Genomic DNA, 19,894 nt, shown 5'->3' with positions numbered 1-19,894 from the left:
TTATATCTCAATAACAAAAATAATTATTTATACTTTTAACCGATTAAAGCTTAAAATTCCTTATTAAAGAAATGCATTTGACAAAACCTAACATCCATTTCTGATTTTTTAAAAAACTGGCAAATCTGGAATAGAAAGAAATCTTAGGGGATATCTACAAAACATACAGCAAGCATTACAGTAAATGATGATGTGTTGTTGAATGTTTTTTCTCTGGAAGGAGGTAAAGGGGCTTCCTCTTACTCTCTCTATATACCAATGTACTAGAGGTCCTAATCATTGCAATAAGGACTGAAAAAAGTCGAAGGGTTTGAAAGAGTAAAAACCTGTCATTTCTTGAAATGATATAAAAATCTATAGATAAAATATTAAAATTAATAAGGGAGTTTTAAAAGGTGCTAGATAGAAGTTCAATAGATGTATTTCTATAGACCATCAACAGAGAGAAAATGGAAAAAAAAATCTGTAGCCTGAAAAAATTTCAAATGCCTGGCAGTGTAACGATATGCCAGATCATCAGCCTTCTACCTGTGAAAACGTAAAATATAAAATCTTATTTTAAAATATAAAATTGAAGCTCAATCAGTTGAAAGTCCGTCTTCTGATTTGGGTTCAAGTTTTTGATCCCACAGTTGTGCCTTGGCTGCATACTGAACCTGGAGCCTGCAGCCTGCTTAAGATTCTCATTCTTTCTTTCTCTCTCCCTGTTGTAAAAAAAAAAAAAAAAAAAAAAAATTTATATATATGTATGTATGTGTGTATATGTATATATGTGTGTGTATACACGCGTATACATATTTGTATATATATGTTTTAAGAAGAAATGAATGGAAAGAATATACCGTATTTATTTCATGTCTGGTTGTTGTGAAACTTAGTTTTTACTGACTCTCTTTGGACTTATTAATGGTAGTCTACCTCATGAAAATTTTCCTTGCTGATTTTTTTAAATGTCAGGTTTATTGAGATATGCTTTATATGCAGTAATATTTACCCTTTTGAAGGGCTATAAGTAGGTGAATTCTAACAAATGCATGTAGTTGTGTGACCAACCCTAAAATCAAGACTTTCTGTATGAGCTGTCAACAATTGCAAATAATTAAAAAGGAAAAAAAGGTACCGTTTATAGTTCACACAAAAACATGCAATATTTATATTAAATCTGATAAAGTATGTCTAATATTTGTATGCTGAAAATTATGTAACCTGATGAGAAATACCAAGACCCCAAAATGGAGAGAGAGATACTCAGTACTTATGAACTGAAGATTCAGTATGTTATTAAAAAGTTATATTTTTCCTCAAATTGATGTTTACGTGAAGTGTATGTTTAATCAGAATCCTAGCAGATTTTTTTTTGGTGTAAATTGAAAATTTGATTTAAAAATTTTCATTTTAGGGTGCCTGGGTGGCTCAGTTGGTTAAATGTCCGACTTTGGCTCAGTTCATGATCTTGGCGGTTTGTGAGTTCGCTTGTTTCAGATTCTGTGTCTCCCTCTCTCTCTGCTCCTCCCTGACTCATGCTCTGTTTCCCTCAAATATTTAAAAAATTTTTAAAAATTTTTATTTAAAGAAATTTGTATTTTGTTTTAAGTTTTTAAGAAATCTCTACACCTAGGGGTGGGTGCCTGGATGGCTCAGTTGGTTAGGCATCTGACTTGGGCTCAGGTAATGATCTTGTAGTTCATGGATTTGAGCCCTGCGTTGAGCTCTGTGCTGACAGCTCAGAGCGTGGAGCCTGCTTCGGATTCTGTCTCCCTCTCTCTCTCTCTCCAAAATAAAATACGTTAGGGGCTCCTGGGTGGCTCAGTCGGATGAGCGTCCGACTTCGGCCTGGGTCATGATCTCACGGTCTGTGAGTTCGAGCCCCGTGTCAGGCTATGTGCCGACAGCTCGGAGCCTGGAGCCGGTTTCGGATTCTGTGTCTCCCTCTCTCTCTCTGACCCTCCCCTGTTCATGTTCTGCCTCTCTCTGTCTCAAAAAAATTAAATGTTAAAAAAAAAAATTAAAAAAAAAACCGTAAAAAAATTTTTTTAGAAGTCGTCTCTATACCCAGTCTAGAGCTCGAACTTAAAACCCTGAGATCAAAGTTATCTGTGCTTCTGGCTGAGCCAAGCCAGCCAGTCTCCCTGATTTTAAAGGTTTTATAGAAAAGTACAGATACTGGCGTATAACCCATACGAATTTTGAAAAAGATCAACAAAGTTTAGATCATACCCATCTTAAAATTCCAGCCCTTGTTTTTTATTGAAATGAAAGAAAACATCCATACAGAAACCTGCACATGGTATTTTTAAGTGGTTTTATTCATAATTCTTACTGATTTTTAAATCAGGTTTCGAAACAATGTTGAATTAGTTGTTTAACTGTTATTTTTCTTTTTTCTCTCCACGTCCTCTTCTTTTCCCTTCACCTGTCTTCTCTGGGCTCCTCTCTTTCCCCTTTTTCCCCCGATTCGCATTTAGAGTAGTAGATTCCTTGCTGAAAAACAAGGAAATGTGTTTAATGCAGAATACAGTTAAAGGATGTCAGTTGATAAGAGTGCTGGGGCTGTTTCTCTAGGGGCCTCACAGAATGGCATTTTCTTGTTGAAAACATACAGTTCTGCGTGTGGACCTCAACCATAATTATAGGCTCAAAAACATGACTTTTGACAGGATTGTAATCAAATCCATTCTTTAGAGGCAGACCCTCCATTATGGAAAATGGAATGACTGAAGGATAGTTACAATAATGATTTATAAGTCGAAACATACTAAACATATTTGTAAAACATTGTAATGTTTTTTTTTTTTCCAACGTTTATTTATTTTTGGGACAGAGAGAGACAGAGCATGAACGGGCGAGGGGCAGAGAGAGAGGGAGACACAGAATTGGAAACAGGCTCCAGGCTCTGAGCCCTCAGCCCAGAGCCCGACGCGGGGCTCGAACTCACAGACCGTGAGATCGTGACCTGGTTGAAGTCGGACGCTTAACCGACTGCGCCACCCAGGCGCCCCTGTAATGGGTTTAACAAGTGGGAAGGGAGTTGGGTGAACATGGGGATGAGAACAAGTGTAGTTGATGCAATTGAATGTTCAAAGGCTGTCTGGCTAATAGGATTTATAGTTGAGGTACAGTGGGCTGTCACAGTATTTTCTTTATTTTTATTTTTTTAACGTTTATTCATTTTTGAAAGAGACAGTGGGAGTGGGGGAGGGGCAGAGAGAGGGAGGCACAGAATCCGAAGCAGGCTCCAGGCTCCGAGCTGTCAGCACAGAGCCTGATGTGGGGCTCGAACCCACAAACTGTGAGATCATGACCTGAGCCGAAGTTGGACGCTCAACCAACTGAGTCACTCAGGTGCCCTGGGCTGTCACAGTATTGATTGCAGTACGTTTCCCTCTCCTCGGATGCACAGCCTGGATCAGCTTTGATGCTTTAGTTTTGTTAAGTTGCTAAACAGTTTCTCTTCTGATGAATACCTTCATTATTTTGATATGTGAAAACCTTCCATTTTACATTGATCTGCAGAACTGGCATCAAATGCTCATAATGTAGCTCAGGATCTGCCACACAAAAATTCCTATGGACTCAAAGGTATGGTTTTCTTAATTCTTTAGTTAAAAATCTTCGGGGTGGCTGTCTGGCTCAGTTAGTACAACATGCAACTTTTGATCTTGGGGCTGTAAGTTCAAGCTGCCTGTTGGACATAGAACTTAGTTGAAATAAAAAGAATCTTTCAAAATGCTTACAGTGTCTGCCATTTTAATCAAGGCTAGTTAAGTAGAATTCATCAAGTGAATATTTGTAAAAAGTATATTTTTACACCTGCTTAATTAAATATCAACTTAAATGTTTTTTAATGTTTATTTTTGAGAGAAAAAATGTGAGTGGGGGAGGGGCAGAGAGAGGGAGACAGAGAATCTGAAGCAGGCTCCATGCTGTCAGTGCAAAGCTGGACATGGGGCTGGAACCCAAGCACTATATCATGACCTGAGCTGAAGTTGGGTGATGAACCAACTCAGCCACCCGCATGCCCCTTAAATACCAACTTTTGATTATGGAATTGTTTTACAGATAGGCCTTCAAGGCAGCACAGATTTTTATCTCGTTTTTCCTACATGGCTACCTTAATGTGCTTTTGATAGAATGCTAACATCAAGTTAAATGCAACATAAAGCATGCACCTCAAATTTATTGTTTTAAGCTGAAAATAAATCAATATCATTGATGTTTTCCCACGTTTGAGGTGTAGGTTTATAGGTGAGTAATGGGGAACAAAGTCTTATTGTAAAAGCCTAATATTTCACAATAGTATTAGGATCAGAGCCTGTATTGTTTTACATGTAATGTCTTGTAATTTTTATAGTCTGTATATTTAGGATGGGTTTTTAGCTTATTTATTTTTGAGAGACAGAGCGAGTGAGCACAAGCAGGGGAGGGGCAGAGAGAGAGGAAGAGAGGATCCCAAGCAGGCTCTGCACTGTCAGCACAGAGCCTGATCCAGGGCTCAATCTTTTGAACTGTGAGATCAAGACCTGAGCCGAAGTCAGAAGCTTAACTGACTGAGCCACCCAGGCACCCTGGCCCTGGTTTCTGATAAGGGGTTGCCTCCTCTGTGGTCTGACATAACCACTTGTTGCACTTGGTTGTGACTACGTATATTGTCTTCTTATTAAATGTACTCAGATTCTAACTATAATCTCCATGTCTCAATTTGTGATTATTTTCATAAGACCCTTCTAAGTGTTAGGCCAGTCTCTTTACATATACATATATGAAAGTGTGCTTTAACTGAATACCACTGAATTGGACATTTAAAAATGATCACAATAGTAAATTTTATGAGTATTTTATCACAACAATTTTTGGAAAAATATTTTGTAAACTTATAAGTTTCTTTTTGAGAGAGAGGCAGTGTGTGTTGGGGAGGGGCATAGAGAGAGAGGGCGAGAGAGAATCCCAAGTAGACTGCACCATGAGCGTAGAGCCTGATGTGGCACTAGAACCCATGAAACCGTGAGATCATGACCTGAGCCAAAACCCACAGTTGGATGCTTAACCAGCTGAGCCACCCAGTGCCCCAGTATTTTGTAAATTTCAGGATACTTTCGATATTTTATATAGAGGGTTTTGTAATGCCTCGTCATTGTTTTTCTCCTTTGGAGTATCCCTTCTCAATCTAGATCGATCGACCAATCGATGGATCTTCCCAGCTGTTTTCCAGCTTTCAGGATTTGTCAAGTTTTTATTTATTTTGAGTGAGAGGGAGGGTGGGGGAGGGACAGAGTGAGAGAGAGAGAGAGAAAATTGCAAGCAAGCTCAGAAATGTCATCATGGAGCCCAACATGTGCTTGATCTCTCAGACTGTGAGATCACGACCTTAGCTGAAATCAGGAGTTGGATGTTCAACCGACTGAGCCTTGCCAGCTGACCTGATTTTTTTTTTAACATTTTATTGTAAAGTAATTTCTGTATCAAACGTGGAGCTTGAAGTTAACCCTGAGATCAAGAGTTGCATGTTCTTCCAACTGACCCAGCCAGCCCCCCCCCAACTTTTAAGAGTTTTGCTATACTTTGTTTTCCCCATAAACTTTCTCTTCCCTTTCTAGCTTTCATTAACTTTTTTTTGTCCTCCACATTTCCAATTATTAATCAGCTCTGGGTGATTTATTGTTTAAAAATATACACCATGATCACCCACAACATTTTTGTCTTTCCAGTGAAATAGGACTTTGGTATTTAACATCATGCTAAACATGTAGTCTTTTTTTTTTTTTTCTTTCCAGTTTTTATTTATTTATTTTGAGAGCGTGAAAGCTTGAGCAGGGGAGGGGCAAAGAGAGGAGAAAGTGTTAATGTGAAGCAGGCCCCACACTGCCAGCATGGAGCCTGATGAAGGACTTGAAATCATGAATCCTGAGATCATGACCTGAGCCAAAATCAAGAGGTGGACGGCTGAGCCACCCAGGCGCCCCAAACATGTAGGCTTTTAACCCAGTATTGGTTGGTTGATGATTGATGATGAAGGGTTTCTGAGAAAAATTCCACCATAAATTGTTTCCTACTAAGAGTCTTAAAGGCCTTGAAGATGAATGTTTTAGGAGTGATTTTCGAGCCTCTGCAGTTGTTTTCTTTTTCTTGATTAGAATGCTCCTAAAACTGCTTACGTTGAACCCCAGCTTTTTGTAGGATTCCTTAGTCTTTAGAGTACTGTCACCTATGATAAATTTGACAGCATGAACCATAGGGTAGGTTGGATCGAGGCAGCACCAGGAACACTGTGTACTGGCTGCCCTTTAAGTTAGTCTCGTTGTGAGTTAAAAATTATTTTACTGTTTGTTTATTTTTGAGAGAGAAAGAGTGGGAACAGGGGAGGTGCAGAGAGAGGGGGAGACACAGAATCCAAACGGGCTCCAGGCTCTGAACTATCAGCACAGAGTACGACTCGGGGCTTGAACTCATAGGCCTGGAGATCATGACCTGAGCCAAAGTTGGATACTTAACCAACCAAGCCACCCAGGCACCCCTAGTTGTGAGTTTTTAAAACTATATATCTACTTAGAGAAAAGTCTTGATGGAGATCTATTAAAACATTGGGGATTATGTATCAGTGCCTTGAAGAAAATCACATTGCAGAAGGAATGTAAGAGTGGAGAGTAGGTAGATGGTTTGCCTTAGATATATTTAGCTTTGCGTACAGGGTGATCTCTAAGAAGCCTAGGCAGAGGTCTAGAGAACAACTTTTCACTACTGATTTCTGACTGGGACTAATTGCAACTCGTGTTTTTTCACTTAAACTAGGACCTCTTCCTAGTTTTAAGAGGCTGTTGAATTGGGAGTGAACGGGTGGCTCAGTCAGTTGCGCTTTCGACTTCGGCTCAGATCATAAGCTCGTGGTTTGTGAGTTCGAGCCTCACATCAGACTCTGCTGACAGCTTGGAACCTGGAGCCTAAAGTCTGCTTTGGATTCTGCGTCTCCCTCTCTCTGTGACCCTCCCCCACTCACACTCTCTTTGTCTCTATCAAAAATAAAAACCTTAAAAACGTTTTAATTCAAAGAGATATTTGGGTCCACTTAAATTCCTAATTGTTTTATGATATTTCTGGAAAAGTTGTGGAAACCATTAAAAGGTATGATGAGTGAACCAGTAGAAAGGATCACACTGTCAGTTCAGAACATTCTGTATTGTTTATGATTATTTCAAGGATACATGCAGTTGAGAGGCACAGAAGAACAAACAGTGCCTGTATCCATGTTCTTCCTTCCTTTAATGTATATGTCCTATGATCCATGATGATAGATGACGTCTCTCAGTGATGTGTGTAGGGTTCTCACACAGGAGGGAATGTTTTTTAGGTTTGAAATACCTCCTATATAGTAGCATATCTTGGGGGACGTTTTACAGAGCGCCATACTGCATATATTCATCAATTCTATGTTTGTCATAACCAGTCCTAAACAAGGGACATCCACCTGAAAGAATTCCATTAGGAAGGACTCTTTTCATAGGTAACACCTTCTGTTTATTCATGAAACAGTTGGTTATTAGGTTATAGACCTAGTTCTAAGGAAGTTAGATCTGGTTACCTGCCCTTTTCTCAATTGTTTTCCCCTTCTTCTCTTCCTTTTGTCATTTGCATACACAAACCTCATCGTAGGTCAGATGCCCAGCTCATTTCTTCCCTGTTGAAGGAATGAAAACATGCACAGTCTTACTTCCTGGGGGTGGTTATAGTTGATATCTTTGTGTATTTTCTTATGAAATCATTTTCTCTGATTTTTGCACGTATGTATTTGCATGTAGTTCAGCATTTCTGAATACAAATGCTTCCCTTTAAATATTTATTCTGGGGGCGCCTGGGTGGTGCAGTCGGTTAAGCGTCCGACTTCAGCCAGGCCACGATCTCGCGGTCTGTGAGTTCGAGCCTTGCGTCAGGCTCTGGGCTGATGGCTCAGAGCCTGGAGCCTGTTTCTGATTCTGTGTCTCCCTCTCTCTCTGCCCCTCCCCTGTTCATGCTCTGTCTCTCTCTGTCCCAAAAATAAATAAATGTTGAAAAAAAATTTTTTTTTAAAATATTTATTCTGTAAGAATTGTTTGAGCAGATCTTCTGCATCTGCTCATCAGGAATTAATATATAGCACCAGAATTTATGTGAGCAGGACTAATGCTCAGCTTTGCTGGAGATCTATTAGGGAACCATAGAATGGACCTAATATCTTTTTTAAGTTTATTTATTTTGATAGAGAAAGCATGAGCAGGGGAGGGGCAGAGAGAGAGAGAGCAAGAATTCTAAGTAGGCTCTGCACTCTTAGCGTTGAGCCTGACATGGGTCTCCAACCCAGGACCGTGAGATCATGGCCTGAGCTGAATCCGAGTTGAACACTTTCTACTGAGCCATCCCAGGCACCCCTTTAATATCTTACAAAGAGGATGCATCTATAAATTCAGTAGTTCAGTAATCTACCTGAAATTAAGATCCAGCCAAGCCAGCTTCATAATGAATTTTGCTCTGTTTTAAATGTTACGTATCATAAGGGTCTCATGGTTAAATATGTGTATTTGTGCTATGCTCATACTTTAGTAATCATGGCAGAATTGCTTGGATATGATCTACACTGAAGCAAAATTAGTGTGAGACTTTGCTTTCAGTTTATGTGGATAGTATCTAGCTAAGTTGAATTTGACTACATGGCATTTTATTGAGAATAGATCAGGAGCTTCATATTAGATTGTAAACTAAATTACTAATAAGATTTATGACACATTTTATACAGTATACGATAGAGAATTAGTTGGAGTGAGATGATATTTGACTTTGTGATGTAAACTATGATTATTGTCAGCAGGGGCCTGGAAGAATTCGGTGGAAGAGTGGACAACAGACGACTGGAATGAAGATGTAAGTATTTAGCATCAGATTAGATCTGTCTTCCTCTTGTTTTCTGGTAAGGGCATGCATTCTTTGAAAAAGCTGGAAACATCTTGTGGTTGCCCATGGCTCTTTTTCAGACATGTGATTATCGTGTTTTTAAGATTTTTAAGAAACTTGGTTTTGATTCAGGTCATGATCTCATGGTTTGTGAGATCCAGTCCTGCTGTAGGGCTCTGTGCTGACAGTGAGGAGCCTGCTTGGAATTCTCTCTCTGCCTCTCTCACTCTTCCCCTCCCCTGCTCATGTTCGCCTGCCTGCCCTGCAGATAGATAGATAGATAGATAGATAGATAGATAGATAGATAGATAGATAGAAAGAAAGAAAGAAAGAAAGAAAGAAAGAAAGAAAGAAAGAAAGAAAGAAAGACTAACAAAAAATTGACAAGGTATTAGGGATGCCTGACTGGCTCAGTCTGAAGAACATGGGACTCTTGAACTGGGGGTCATGAGTTCGGTCCCCATATTGGGTGTAGAGATTACTAAAACATAAACTTAAAAAAAAAGGATCAGGTGTTAAGTAGGCCTAAAAATCATTTTTTAGCTTATCTTTTGTTTTTAAATGTTAAAAAAAATTTTTTTAATGTTTTTTTTTTAAAGATATATTTTTTTAACGTTCATTTATTTTTGAGACAGAGACACGGCATGAACGGGGGAGGGGCAGAGAGAGAGGGAGACACAGAATCGGAAGCAGGCTCCAGGCTCTGAGCTGTCAGCACAGAGGCCGACGCGGGGCTCGAACTCATGGACGGTGAGATCATGACCTGAGCCGAAGTTGGATGCTTAACCGAGTGAGCCACCCAGGCACCCCTGTTTTTAAATTTTTTTAATATTCATTTATTTTTGAGAGAGAAACAGAGAGCGAGCATGAACAAAGGAGGAGCAGAGAGAGAGGGAGACACAGAATGCAAAGCAGGCTCCAGGTCTGAGCTGTCAGCACAGAACCCAATGCAGAGCTTGAACTCAGGAGCTGTGAGATCATGACCTGAGCCAAAGTCAGACGCTTAACCACCCAGGAGCCCCTGTTTTGTTCTGATAACTATTGCCCTGGCCTGTGAATGTTTATTTTTTATAACATTTTAATTAAAGGAGATAGTGTTTGGGTCACAGTTGAAATTCTGGTTCTAGGCCCAACCCCTTCTTCTTAAAACTAGACTAGCTTTTTATATTCATTTATTTGATAACCATTTTCGAGTGTACTACACTAGCTTCTCAGTGTTGATCTAGAACTCTGGGCTCAGCATAACATGCTCTTTGATAAAAAAAGATTTAATTTTAAAAAATGTAACTGAACTAATAGCCCTATGCCATATTTTATATCATTTTTCTGTTTGACCCTCAAAGTCCAGAACATATATGTATGTGATAGACTGGTAGAGCAGACATCATGATGGAGAGTAAAGGCCCTAGAAGTATCGATCTTTAATATAAAGTGACCCAGTCTTTGAAATTGTTGAGATTATTTTTCCCCGTCTTATCATTCTGTACTCACAAGTATATCTTTAAATTTTTATTTATTGATATTTATTTATTTATTTAAGAGTTTACTTATATTATTTTGGCGGGGCGGGGGGGAGGCGGTCAGAGAAAGAGAATCCCAAGCCTGCTCTGTGCTATCAGTGCAGAGCTCCACACGGGGCTTGATACCGATCTAAAAAATTAAAAAAACAGGGGTGCCTGCGTGGCTCATTGAGTTGGTTCAGCTCATGATCTCATGGTTCGTGGGCTTGCCCTTGTCAGGTTGTGTGCTGACAGAAGCCTGGAGCCTGCTTCAGATTATGTGTCTCCCTCTCTTTGCCCCTCCCCTGCTCATGCTCGTTTGTGCACGCGTGCGCGCGCTCTCTCTCTCTCTCTCTCTCTTTCTCTCTCTCAATATTAAAAAAAAAATAATGGCTATTAAAACATGAGTAATCTAAGGTGCCAATCTAAAATTACTTGAATTATTAACCTTTCCCTTCCTTCTCCTTTTTAAAATTTTCTTTTAAGTAAGCTTTGCCCAGCATGGGGCTCAAAGCCGCATCCACTTTAAATAATTTTTACATATTTCTTTCTAGTCTTTTTCTTTTCCTAAATATTAAACTACGGCTTGTGTCTTTTGAAATCTGAGAATGCTTCCATTTTACGTAATACTTTCTTTAAACTATTTTATTTTATTTAAATGTTTATTTATTTTTGAGAGAGAGAGATACAGAGAATGAGCAGGTGAGGGGCAGAGAGAGGGAGACAAAATCCCCAGCAGGCTCTGTGCTTCCAGCGGGCTGCTGCAGTGTCAGTCATGACCTGAGGTGAAACCAAGAGTTGGATGCTTAACTCACTGAGCCAGACAGATGCGCACAAAGATAGTATTTTTATTTTAAAGTAACCTCTACACCGAACATGACGCTTGAACTCATGACCTCAATATCAAGAGTCACATGTTTTACTGACAGCCAGTCAAGTCCTTTTTTTTAAAAAAAGAAGGAGGAAAGAATTTAATTTTCTGTTTTCTGCCAGGGTCAGATAGGATGTTAGTGATTAATGGTGGTTCTAATTTGATTTGAACTAAAATTTTTATGGCTTTAGATCTTCTCTGTCATTGCATTTCACAGAGTTATTCATTTATTGCTTTTCTCTGTGTCTTACAGAATCTTACATGGTAGATAGAGTTGAGGCAAAAATAGATTCCTTGGTACTCTTTAAGATACTACCTTGAAATAGGGTGTAAGCTCTTCTTGTTCAAGCAGTAATCTATTCAGCACTTTTTATTTGTTTTTCTAGAAAATGAACACCTACTGCCTGCTCTGCCCCTATCAGAGTTTTAATTTGTGAGGGCAATCTGATTTTTATCCAGTATTTCAGAGTTCTGAGACATTTAGAGTTAATATGTATTATAGAAGTCTTTGAGAAATATTTCCTGCAGTTACATTATCTCGTTATATCAACTTTTTAGCCTTTAAATGCTCATGCCCCACTTTGAAAATGTGAAAAGAGCCTACCTTTCAATAATGTCAGTTAAGGTTTCAAAAAATTTTATCCTGGGTGCCTTAAAACATCAAAAGGTGGAGGGTGCCTCAGTGGCTCAGTTGGTTAAGTATCCGACTCTTGATTTGGGCTCAGGTGATCTCAGGGTTCATGGGTTTTAGCCCCACATTGGGCTCTGCACTGTCAGTGTACAGACTACTTGAGATTCATTCTCTCTGTCTCTCTGTCTCTCTCTCTCTGCCCCTCCCATGTTCTCTCTCTGAAAAAAAAAAAAAAAAATCCCGCAAAACTTCAAATGGCATTTAAACGATACGCATGAATTGAAATAATTATGTTCAATGAAAAAAGTTAGACAAAAAGATTGTTTGCTTATTTATTTATTTAACATTTTAATTTATTTTTGAGAGACAGAACCCAAGTGGGGAGGTGCAGAGAGAGAAGGAGACAGAATCCAAATCTCAGCTGTCAGCACAGAGCCGGACGCGGGGCTTGAACTCAAAAACTGTGAGATCATGACCTGAGCAGAAGTCAGACGCTTAAACTACTGAGCCACCCAGGCGCCCCTTATTTATTTTTAAAGTTTGTTTATTTTGAGAGAGTAAGAGCAAGAGTGGGAGAAGGGCAGAGAGAGGTAGACAATCCCAAGCAGGCTCCATGCTTTCAACACAGAGCCTGATGTGGGGTTTGGTCTCACGAACCGTGAGATCATGACCTGATCTGGGATCAAGAGTCAGATGGTCAATAGGCTGATCCATCCAGGTGCCTCAAGATTGCATATTTTAAAATTCTAGAAAATAGAACCCTAATCTGTAGTCACAGAAAACACATTGGTGGTTTCCTGGGGACTAAGGTGAGTGGTGGGAGGGATTGATTACATAGGGACAGGAGCAAACTTTTAGGGTAATAAATATGTTCATTGTCATGATTTTGTGGTGATTTCATGGGCATATAAATATGACAAAACCCAGTTATTTGCTTTGAATATTTGCAGTTTATTGGATGTGATATACCCCCAATAAAGTTGTTTTTATAAAAACAAGGAAACCTATGACTTAATAAAAAAGAAATACAGATTACTAATAAATGAAATACTAAAACCATCTGTTTGGGGGGAGAAGAAACATCAGTTTTTTGCTCTTTCAAACTTTTGGCATTTGTGGTGGTTTTACTGGTGTTTTCATTTTGTATAATGTCAAATAGAATAGCGTGACTAGGACTTGAACCCTGGTCTGACTTCATTGTTTCTCTGATGTGAAGTCCTTTTTTCGGGTTTGTCAGTCTAAAAATTACCTTCCCCCTAACAAAATTGTTATGATCACTTGTGTATTTCCTCCGTTTTAGACCACTTTTTGGGTGAAGTGTAATGAGAGTACTGGTGACTAAAAATTGCCAGAAATTTTATGAAAAAAATTTTTTATCACTTTTATTTACTTTTTTGAGACACAGAGTCATTATGAGAGGGGGTGGGGCAGAGAGAGAGGGAAACACAATCTAAAGTAGGCTACCAGCTCTGAGCTGTCAGCACAGAGCCTGACGTGGAGCTTGAACTCAAGAACTGTGAGATCATGACCTGAGCCAAAGTCAGACGCTTAACCGATGAGCCACCCAGGCACCCCAAAATTGTCAGAAATTGGATACATTTTGGGTTCTATGTTACGTAAAATAAGAGCAAAGTATTTTTTTATTCATTTCCATACAGCTTTCTGAAACAAAAGTCTTCACTGCCTCAGCTGTTCCAGCAGAGAATCATGTCACACCTGGGCAAAGGTAAACACTTTTGGTCCCCTTTTGTTTGTTATTCAAAGCATAATTTAAATTTCTTACTCCAGAAATTTGTTTTGGGTCTCAGGTCTCTTTCTGTTTTTTTCCTTTTCTTGAATCTCTTCCTGTTTTTACTATTTTCTTCTAAGAATTTGTTTTATCCTTAACCTTCCTTGTGAACTGACATAGCCTACATCATTATCTACTTAGTTGTATCCACTAATGAATTAAAATAGCAATTATGTGTGTGATTTGTTATCATTTGTGATAGAGATTATATTAAGCCTATTTATGGTGGTTCTTTTTTACTTTGGTAAATGCAGTATATTGTTTGACAGATAAGCTTAATACAAAATACCTTTGGTTTTCTGTGTGTAATACCATTTATTTAGGCATTCTCATACTAATACAAATTTCTCATTTTGTGTGGGCTCTTCTATTTCATTCCTCTCCTCCCCTTTCCCCTTCTCCCTTCTCCCTTCTCCCCTTCCCCCTTCTCCCTTCTCCCCTTCCCCTCCCTCCTCCCCCTCCCCTCTCCTCTTGTTCTTCAAATGTTTATTCATTTTTAGAAGGAGAGAGAGCAAGCCGGGAAGGGGCAGAGAGAGATGGAGAGAGAGACTCCTAAGCAGGCTCTCTGCACTGTCAGCATGCAGCCTGACATGGGGCTCAATCTTATGACCTTGGGATCATGACTTGAGCTGAAAACAAGAGTTGGACGCTCAACCGACTCAGCCACTCAGGTGCCCCAGGATCTTTTTTTTTTAAGAAAAACAACAACAACAAAAACCTCCGATACTTGATAACGGCTTGGGTCATGACCTCACGGTTGGTTAGACTGATTGATCTCTGTGTCCAGGATCTGCACTGACAGTACAGAGCCTGCTTGGGATTCTCTCCTCTCTCTCTCTCTCTCTCTCTCTCTCTCTGCCACTCCTAAAAATAAATAAACATTAAAAAATATATGAAGCCCCTTCTCTATTCACTGAAGCAGAGGAAAGGTTGGGTTCAGAGGTCACAGTTGGGCATGGGAGGGAATTTAAAGAAAAAAAAAAGAAATATACTTATTTAATGGTTAGTTAATAGTGCTATACTATATTAATACATCTTACCAACTTTTTGGAATAGAACTTGCTGTATTTTGTGTGTGTGTGTGTGTGTGCGTGTGTGTGTGTGTGTGTGTGTGTGTGTGTGTGTGTGTGAGAGAGAGAGATAATGTATCTTTTGAGATGGGTTATATGTAATATAACTACCCTGTATTATATCCTTGGAGTTAGGATATCATAAGTATAACATCACCTGGGGATCCAAAATACTAGTCTGGTACTTTAACCTGGTTATAGGAGAGTAAGTGTGGGTAGTGCATAAGGAGAGGAATACAGGCCTAGGAACTTTGATCTTTATTAGATAGTAGTGGGCCTTGAATTATTTGACCTCCCAGAATCTGCCTCACTGGCATGGTGAGCGTTTCAGACAGGAGAACTGAGTGGGAACTGGCCTTTGAAATGGTTTAAGGGAGCAAATTACCTTGTTAGTAAATTCTGAGCACCTTGCAGTTTCTGTGGAGGAGTTAGTAGCTAGTCATTCACATGTCAGGTTGTATATATCTTGAAGATCATTTCTTCCTCAGGCTTTTAGGTTTTCAGGCCATAAGTTTTAAGTTGGAATATCTGTTTTTCTGGGGACATTACAAGTGTTCTAGAGAGGATTTGTTACTGTGTTTTCCCCCGAATGTTTAAGAGAGAAAATTATTGGAGATTTATATAAGCTTAAATATCTTATACCGTAGAACGTAGAACTTAGAAATATTTATGACTGTTTAGATTGTCTACTATGGCTGTGGTTCTCAATCCCTCAAAATAGAGATTCACCCTCTTTGAGGCAAGTTGAAGAGACACTGGTTCCAAGTAATGAATGGGGCAAAGTATTCTAAAGAAAATGAGCCAAACTTCAGAATACTATTTACTCATTTGCTCCAGGTTTTCAAATGAATTGTTATTGTGCTATTTCTGTGGAACTATCTCAATGTACCTTTTCATTTCTCTTCTCTGCAAAGCCCTGCTTTAGTCTCTGTGGCTTCGTATGCTTTTTTTTTTTTTTTTTTCATTGATGCTGTTCTTTTGGCTCCTTTAAACTACCGTTTCCAAAAGTTTTCCTCACTTAAATTATAACTTTTTAAAAACTTTATTTATTTAAATAATCTCTGCATTCAGCGTGGGGCTTGACTTATGACCCTGAGATCACCTCACTTAGATTATTTTTAACATGAATTTACTTTATATTGATTCACTTCTCAAATTCATTGTTGGTAAGATGTGCTTTTGACTCATTCCTCATTTGCTTTTTGTCTGCTTAGCATTGATCTGGTAGCCTTGCTCCAGAAGCCTGTTCCTCCCAGTCAAGCCTCAGAAGTCAACTCCTTTGAAACTTCCCAACAACAGGGCTTTGGCCAAGCCCTTGTCTTCACAAATTCTCAGCACAACAATCAGATGGCACCAGGGACTGGCAGCTCCACTGCTGTCAACTCCTATTCTCCTCAGAGTCTGGTAACTCACTTTTATTTTAGTATGGGATTTGAAGGACTGTACCCATGAACAAATGTATTCTAGAATGACACATGCCTGATAATTATTTTCTAAATACAAAAATATTTAGACGATCTCAGTCCAGAAAACAATGATGTGATACTTTCCAAGCACATATCTGATGATTCCATGTGGAATTCAACTACTCTGAGTTTCCTGGACAATGATTTTTAAAAAATGCTTCTTTATGATTAGTTGAAATCTTTTAAGTCATAATCACTGAGGCATCCTTCTTATTAGTAATTTTTTTCTTGTATTTTCTTTGAAAGTATGTACTTAAGACATTAAAATTTTCATTTGTTTTCCAGTGTAGTAAAATGCAAATGTTTGTCAGTATTGGCTTGCTAAAATCATGCTAAAACAGTTCTAAGTCTAGGAAGGCTTTTATTTTTTGCATTTTTAATTGTTATTCATAAAATTAGTGTATCTTTCCTTAAAACATCACTTTGTAGCAGAAGCCCTTTTAATGTGGATGTGTTTTCCTTAAAATAAGGGTCATCTGCCGCTTGCATATCTGACTCTAACTTCCTATGAGAATTTAGCTCCTATCAGAAAGGACTTCAGGAACTGTTAGTGAAGGATATGAAGATAACCAAAGAATGTAGTTGCAGAATAATGGTGAACTGAAGGCCCTAACTGTAGGTACTGCTCAGTTGGCAGTGAGGTATTCTCAGTTGGAACACCTCCAAATATAGATCCACAGCTTTCACTAGTGGTAATTATTTTTGTTCATTCTTTGTTGTGTTTTACCTGAAATCCACGGTTGAGAAACAGAATTTATAAATATGATAATAATCTTTCTCTCCTACTTGACTTAAAAATCATTTGCTGAACCACTTCATAAAATGGAGAATTTAATATGTAAACTTTTCATTGTGGTGTTCTACTACTCTGCACAGCCACGTTATGTCATGTATAACTGGGTTGGGAATTTGGCATTTTTAGTACCACTGATGATTGTGTACGAGAGAATGTGAGTGCTTGAAGTGGACAGCCCAAGGCATGATGCTATCTCTATTTTGAGGGGGTCTCAAGTTTTTCTTTTTTTTTTTATAAAGATTTTATTTTAAGTAATCTCTATCCCCACTATGGGCTCGAATTTATAACCCCAAGATCAAGAGCTGTATGCTTCACCAACTGAGCAAGCCAGGTGCCCCAGTACCCTCATGGTTTGAGGTGAACCATCCCTGTCCTTTCTTCCTCCGATGCCTTTCTATCTGCTACTGGTCTGCTGATGTAATGTCTATGCGAACTGTTGGAATCTTAGCCAGGCCACTCAGAGCATAGGTAGGACATGAGTTTTGTTTGTTTTATTATTTTGTTTTTTTCTTTTTAGGACATGTGTTTTTTGTTTTGTTGTGTTTTTTTTTTTTTTTTAACAGTGCCTTCAGGTGTGTTGCCTTTTGTAATGAACAATACCTTGAGAAACTGGAACAAGTAATGTTTAGCATATTAGAGGAGTGGTGCTCAACCTACTGTACTTTCATAATCACTGGGGAACTTCAGTAAATAACAACAGTAGTAAGGATAATAAAATAATGCCAGAGTCTGCACAAACCAAATAAGTCAGAATCTTGGGATTGCGAGTTGGGCATTTGTGTGTATTTGTGTATATGAGTGCAGGCATACTTGTGTATCAATACACATTTTTAAAGCCCCCATCTATTGAAGTGTAGGTGAAATTGAGAAGTCCTGTGCTAAATGTTAACCTGAAGCAAGGTGCTATTCCTTGACTCAGTGATTTCATTATGTTGTAAAACACACAGAAACTGCATTTGATAGTATTGGCTAATGCAGGATAGAAATTAGGTAGGAAAAGAGGAAGACCAAAAGCATCATTCTGGAAGCCTTTACTGAACAAGTGGGCTTGAACTGGGTTTTTGGATTTGTAGCCACATAAGACAGGTGTTTTGGCAGCATGAAACAGCAAGGATTCTAAAGTAGTGATAAATAATGTTAGTAGATTGTGCGATGTGCAGTAACTCCCTACAACTTAAATGTTTTACTCAAATTGGAGAATTTGGTCTTCCTTAGAACAACTGGGATACTCCATGCCTTTGGATATTGTTAACAGAAACAATTATTTCAGCTTTCTACATCTGATCTCTTAAGAGAATGCAAGTCATTTCTATTTGTGAACTTTTAAATGGTTTTGAAAGGTTTTTCTTGGAGGGGGGCTTGAGAGCGAGCGCTCAGAGCATAGATGGCACAGAGAGCGGGGAGAGAATCCCAAACAGGCTCCGTGTGTCAGTGCAGAGCCCAATGAGGGGCTTGCACAAACCATGAGATCATGACAAAATCAAGAGTTGGACTGAGCCACACAGACACCCCTTGAAAAGCTATTTTTTGACAACTTATCTTTTTCAGAAACTGAATGATCTTGATGGGTAAAAATGAAGTTGATCTGCTGTTGTGTTCACTAGTCCTAGGGTCTCATTCTCCTTGGATATTTTCCCAATAGTTTATTTTTGCTTTGGTTTCCCTTGCCTTAGGAGATGTATCTAAAAAATGTTGCTATGGCTGATGTCAAAGAAATTATTGTTTTTGTTCTCTTCTCGGATTTTTATGGTTTCAGGTCTCATATTTAGGTCTTTAACCCACTTTGAGTTTATTTTTGTGTATGGTGTTAGAAAGTGGTTATAAAGTGGTCTTTTACATATATCATTCTCTTTGGATCTTGGTATGTGACCTGACAGGATAGATGGGGGAGGTGTAACATTTTCTTTTGTATACTTGTGGAGCATTTTTGGTGTTCTTAGTCATCAAAATAGCTCGAAATAAGCACAGCAGTGTCCAGGGTATCTGTCCAGTATACAGATACTTCATGTGTAAATCATTGTTTGATTTTAGAATATTAACTTTTTAGACAGGTACTGCAAACTGCATTTAATATTGTAGGATTACATGGCTGAGCCTTTCTGTGACCAAACTTAAAGATGATTATTGTTGTTCCATATTTTGAGAAAGTACTATATTTTTATTTCTCTAGCTTGTCTTTGTCATTTAATTCATGATATTTCTCTTTAGAAAACTATTTTGTTTGTGAACTTGTGACATCACTTTTATCCTAAAATCCAGGGAAAATAGTCCTCTTCCTTTAACCTCTCATCAGAATCAGGACTGATTCTTGGATTTAATCAGATCTTTTTTGGTAATATTTTCCTGTAGTATTTGCTCAGGTGAGTCTTGCTGATTCCATGTTCTGGGTTATAGATTTTAAAATCCTTGTGAAAATACTTGGTGTGTTTTAACTCTGGGATAGAAATTTGTATTGCTGAAGGTTTTTCTTTTTCTTTCTCTTTAAAGTCATCCGTCCTTGGTTCAGGATTTGGAGAGCTTGCACCTTCCAAAATGGCAAACATCACCAGCTCCCAGATTTTGGACCAATTGAAAGCTCCAAGTTTGGGCCAGTTTACCACTACCCCAAGTTCACAACAGAATAGTACAAGTCCCCCCACAACTACTACTTCTTGGGACCTCAAGTCCTCAACTTCCCAGTCCTCAGTCCTTAGTCATTTTGGTAAGTACACATGTTCTGTGGTGGTTTGCCCCTAGCGAGGACATGCTGAACATTAGCAGAGTGTGTTAACTTGTAATGCTAATGTGGAATTTATCCAGAGGTACTATTTAGTAGAATTTCTATAGCATTTCTGAATTAATTCCGTTAGCTTTGTA

The 19,894-nt window shown here is 38.7% G+C and overlaps 1 protein-coding gene and 1 non-coding gene across 7 annotated transcripts in view; both read left to right on the top strand.

Annotated features, from left to right (window-relative positions):
* Positions 1-19,894, top strand: part of UBAP2 (ubiquitin associated protein 2) — a 111,261-nt gene that overhangs the window by 66,764 nt on the left and 24,603 nt on the right. For 3 of the 6 annotated variants that reach the window (XM_040481482.1, XM_040481478.1, XM_040481483.1), the window contains 5 exons: positions 3,514-3,579; positions 8,831-8,886; positions 13,576-13,643; positions 15,991-16,180; positions 19,526-19,739. In XM_040481482.1, coding sequence (XP_040337416.1) covers positions 3,514-3,579; positions 8,831-8,886; positions 13,576-13,643; positions 15,991-16,180; positions 19,526-19,739 — 594 coding nt within the window. The remainder of the gene's footprint in view (positions 1-3,513; positions 3,580-8,830; positions 8,887-13,575; positions 13,644-15,990; positions 16,181-19,525; positions 19,740-19,894) is intronic. The other 3 variants (XM_040481479.1, XM_040481481.1, XM_040481480.1) reach the window with 3 other exon arrangements.
* On the top strand, positions 16,299-16,381 carry LOC121035228 (small nucleolar RNA SNORD121A). Its single transcript, XR_005792812.1, has one exon. It is a non-coding gene; the product is annotated as a small nucleolar RNA SNORD121A (small nucleolar RNA).

The sequence above is a fragment of the Herpailurus yagouaroundi genome, unplaced genomic scaffold (assembly GCF_014898765.1).
Source record: "Herpailurus yagouaroundi ecotype Mexico unplaced genomic scaffold, PumYag 160, whole genome shotgun sequence".
In the NCBI taxonomy this organism is placed as follows: domain Eukaryota; kingdom Metazoa; phylum Chordata; class Mammalia; order Carnivora; family Felidae; genus Herpailurus; species Herpailurus yagouaroundi.
Note: the sequence above shows the minus strand (reverse complement) of the source record. Positions and strands in the feature narration are given on the sequence as shown.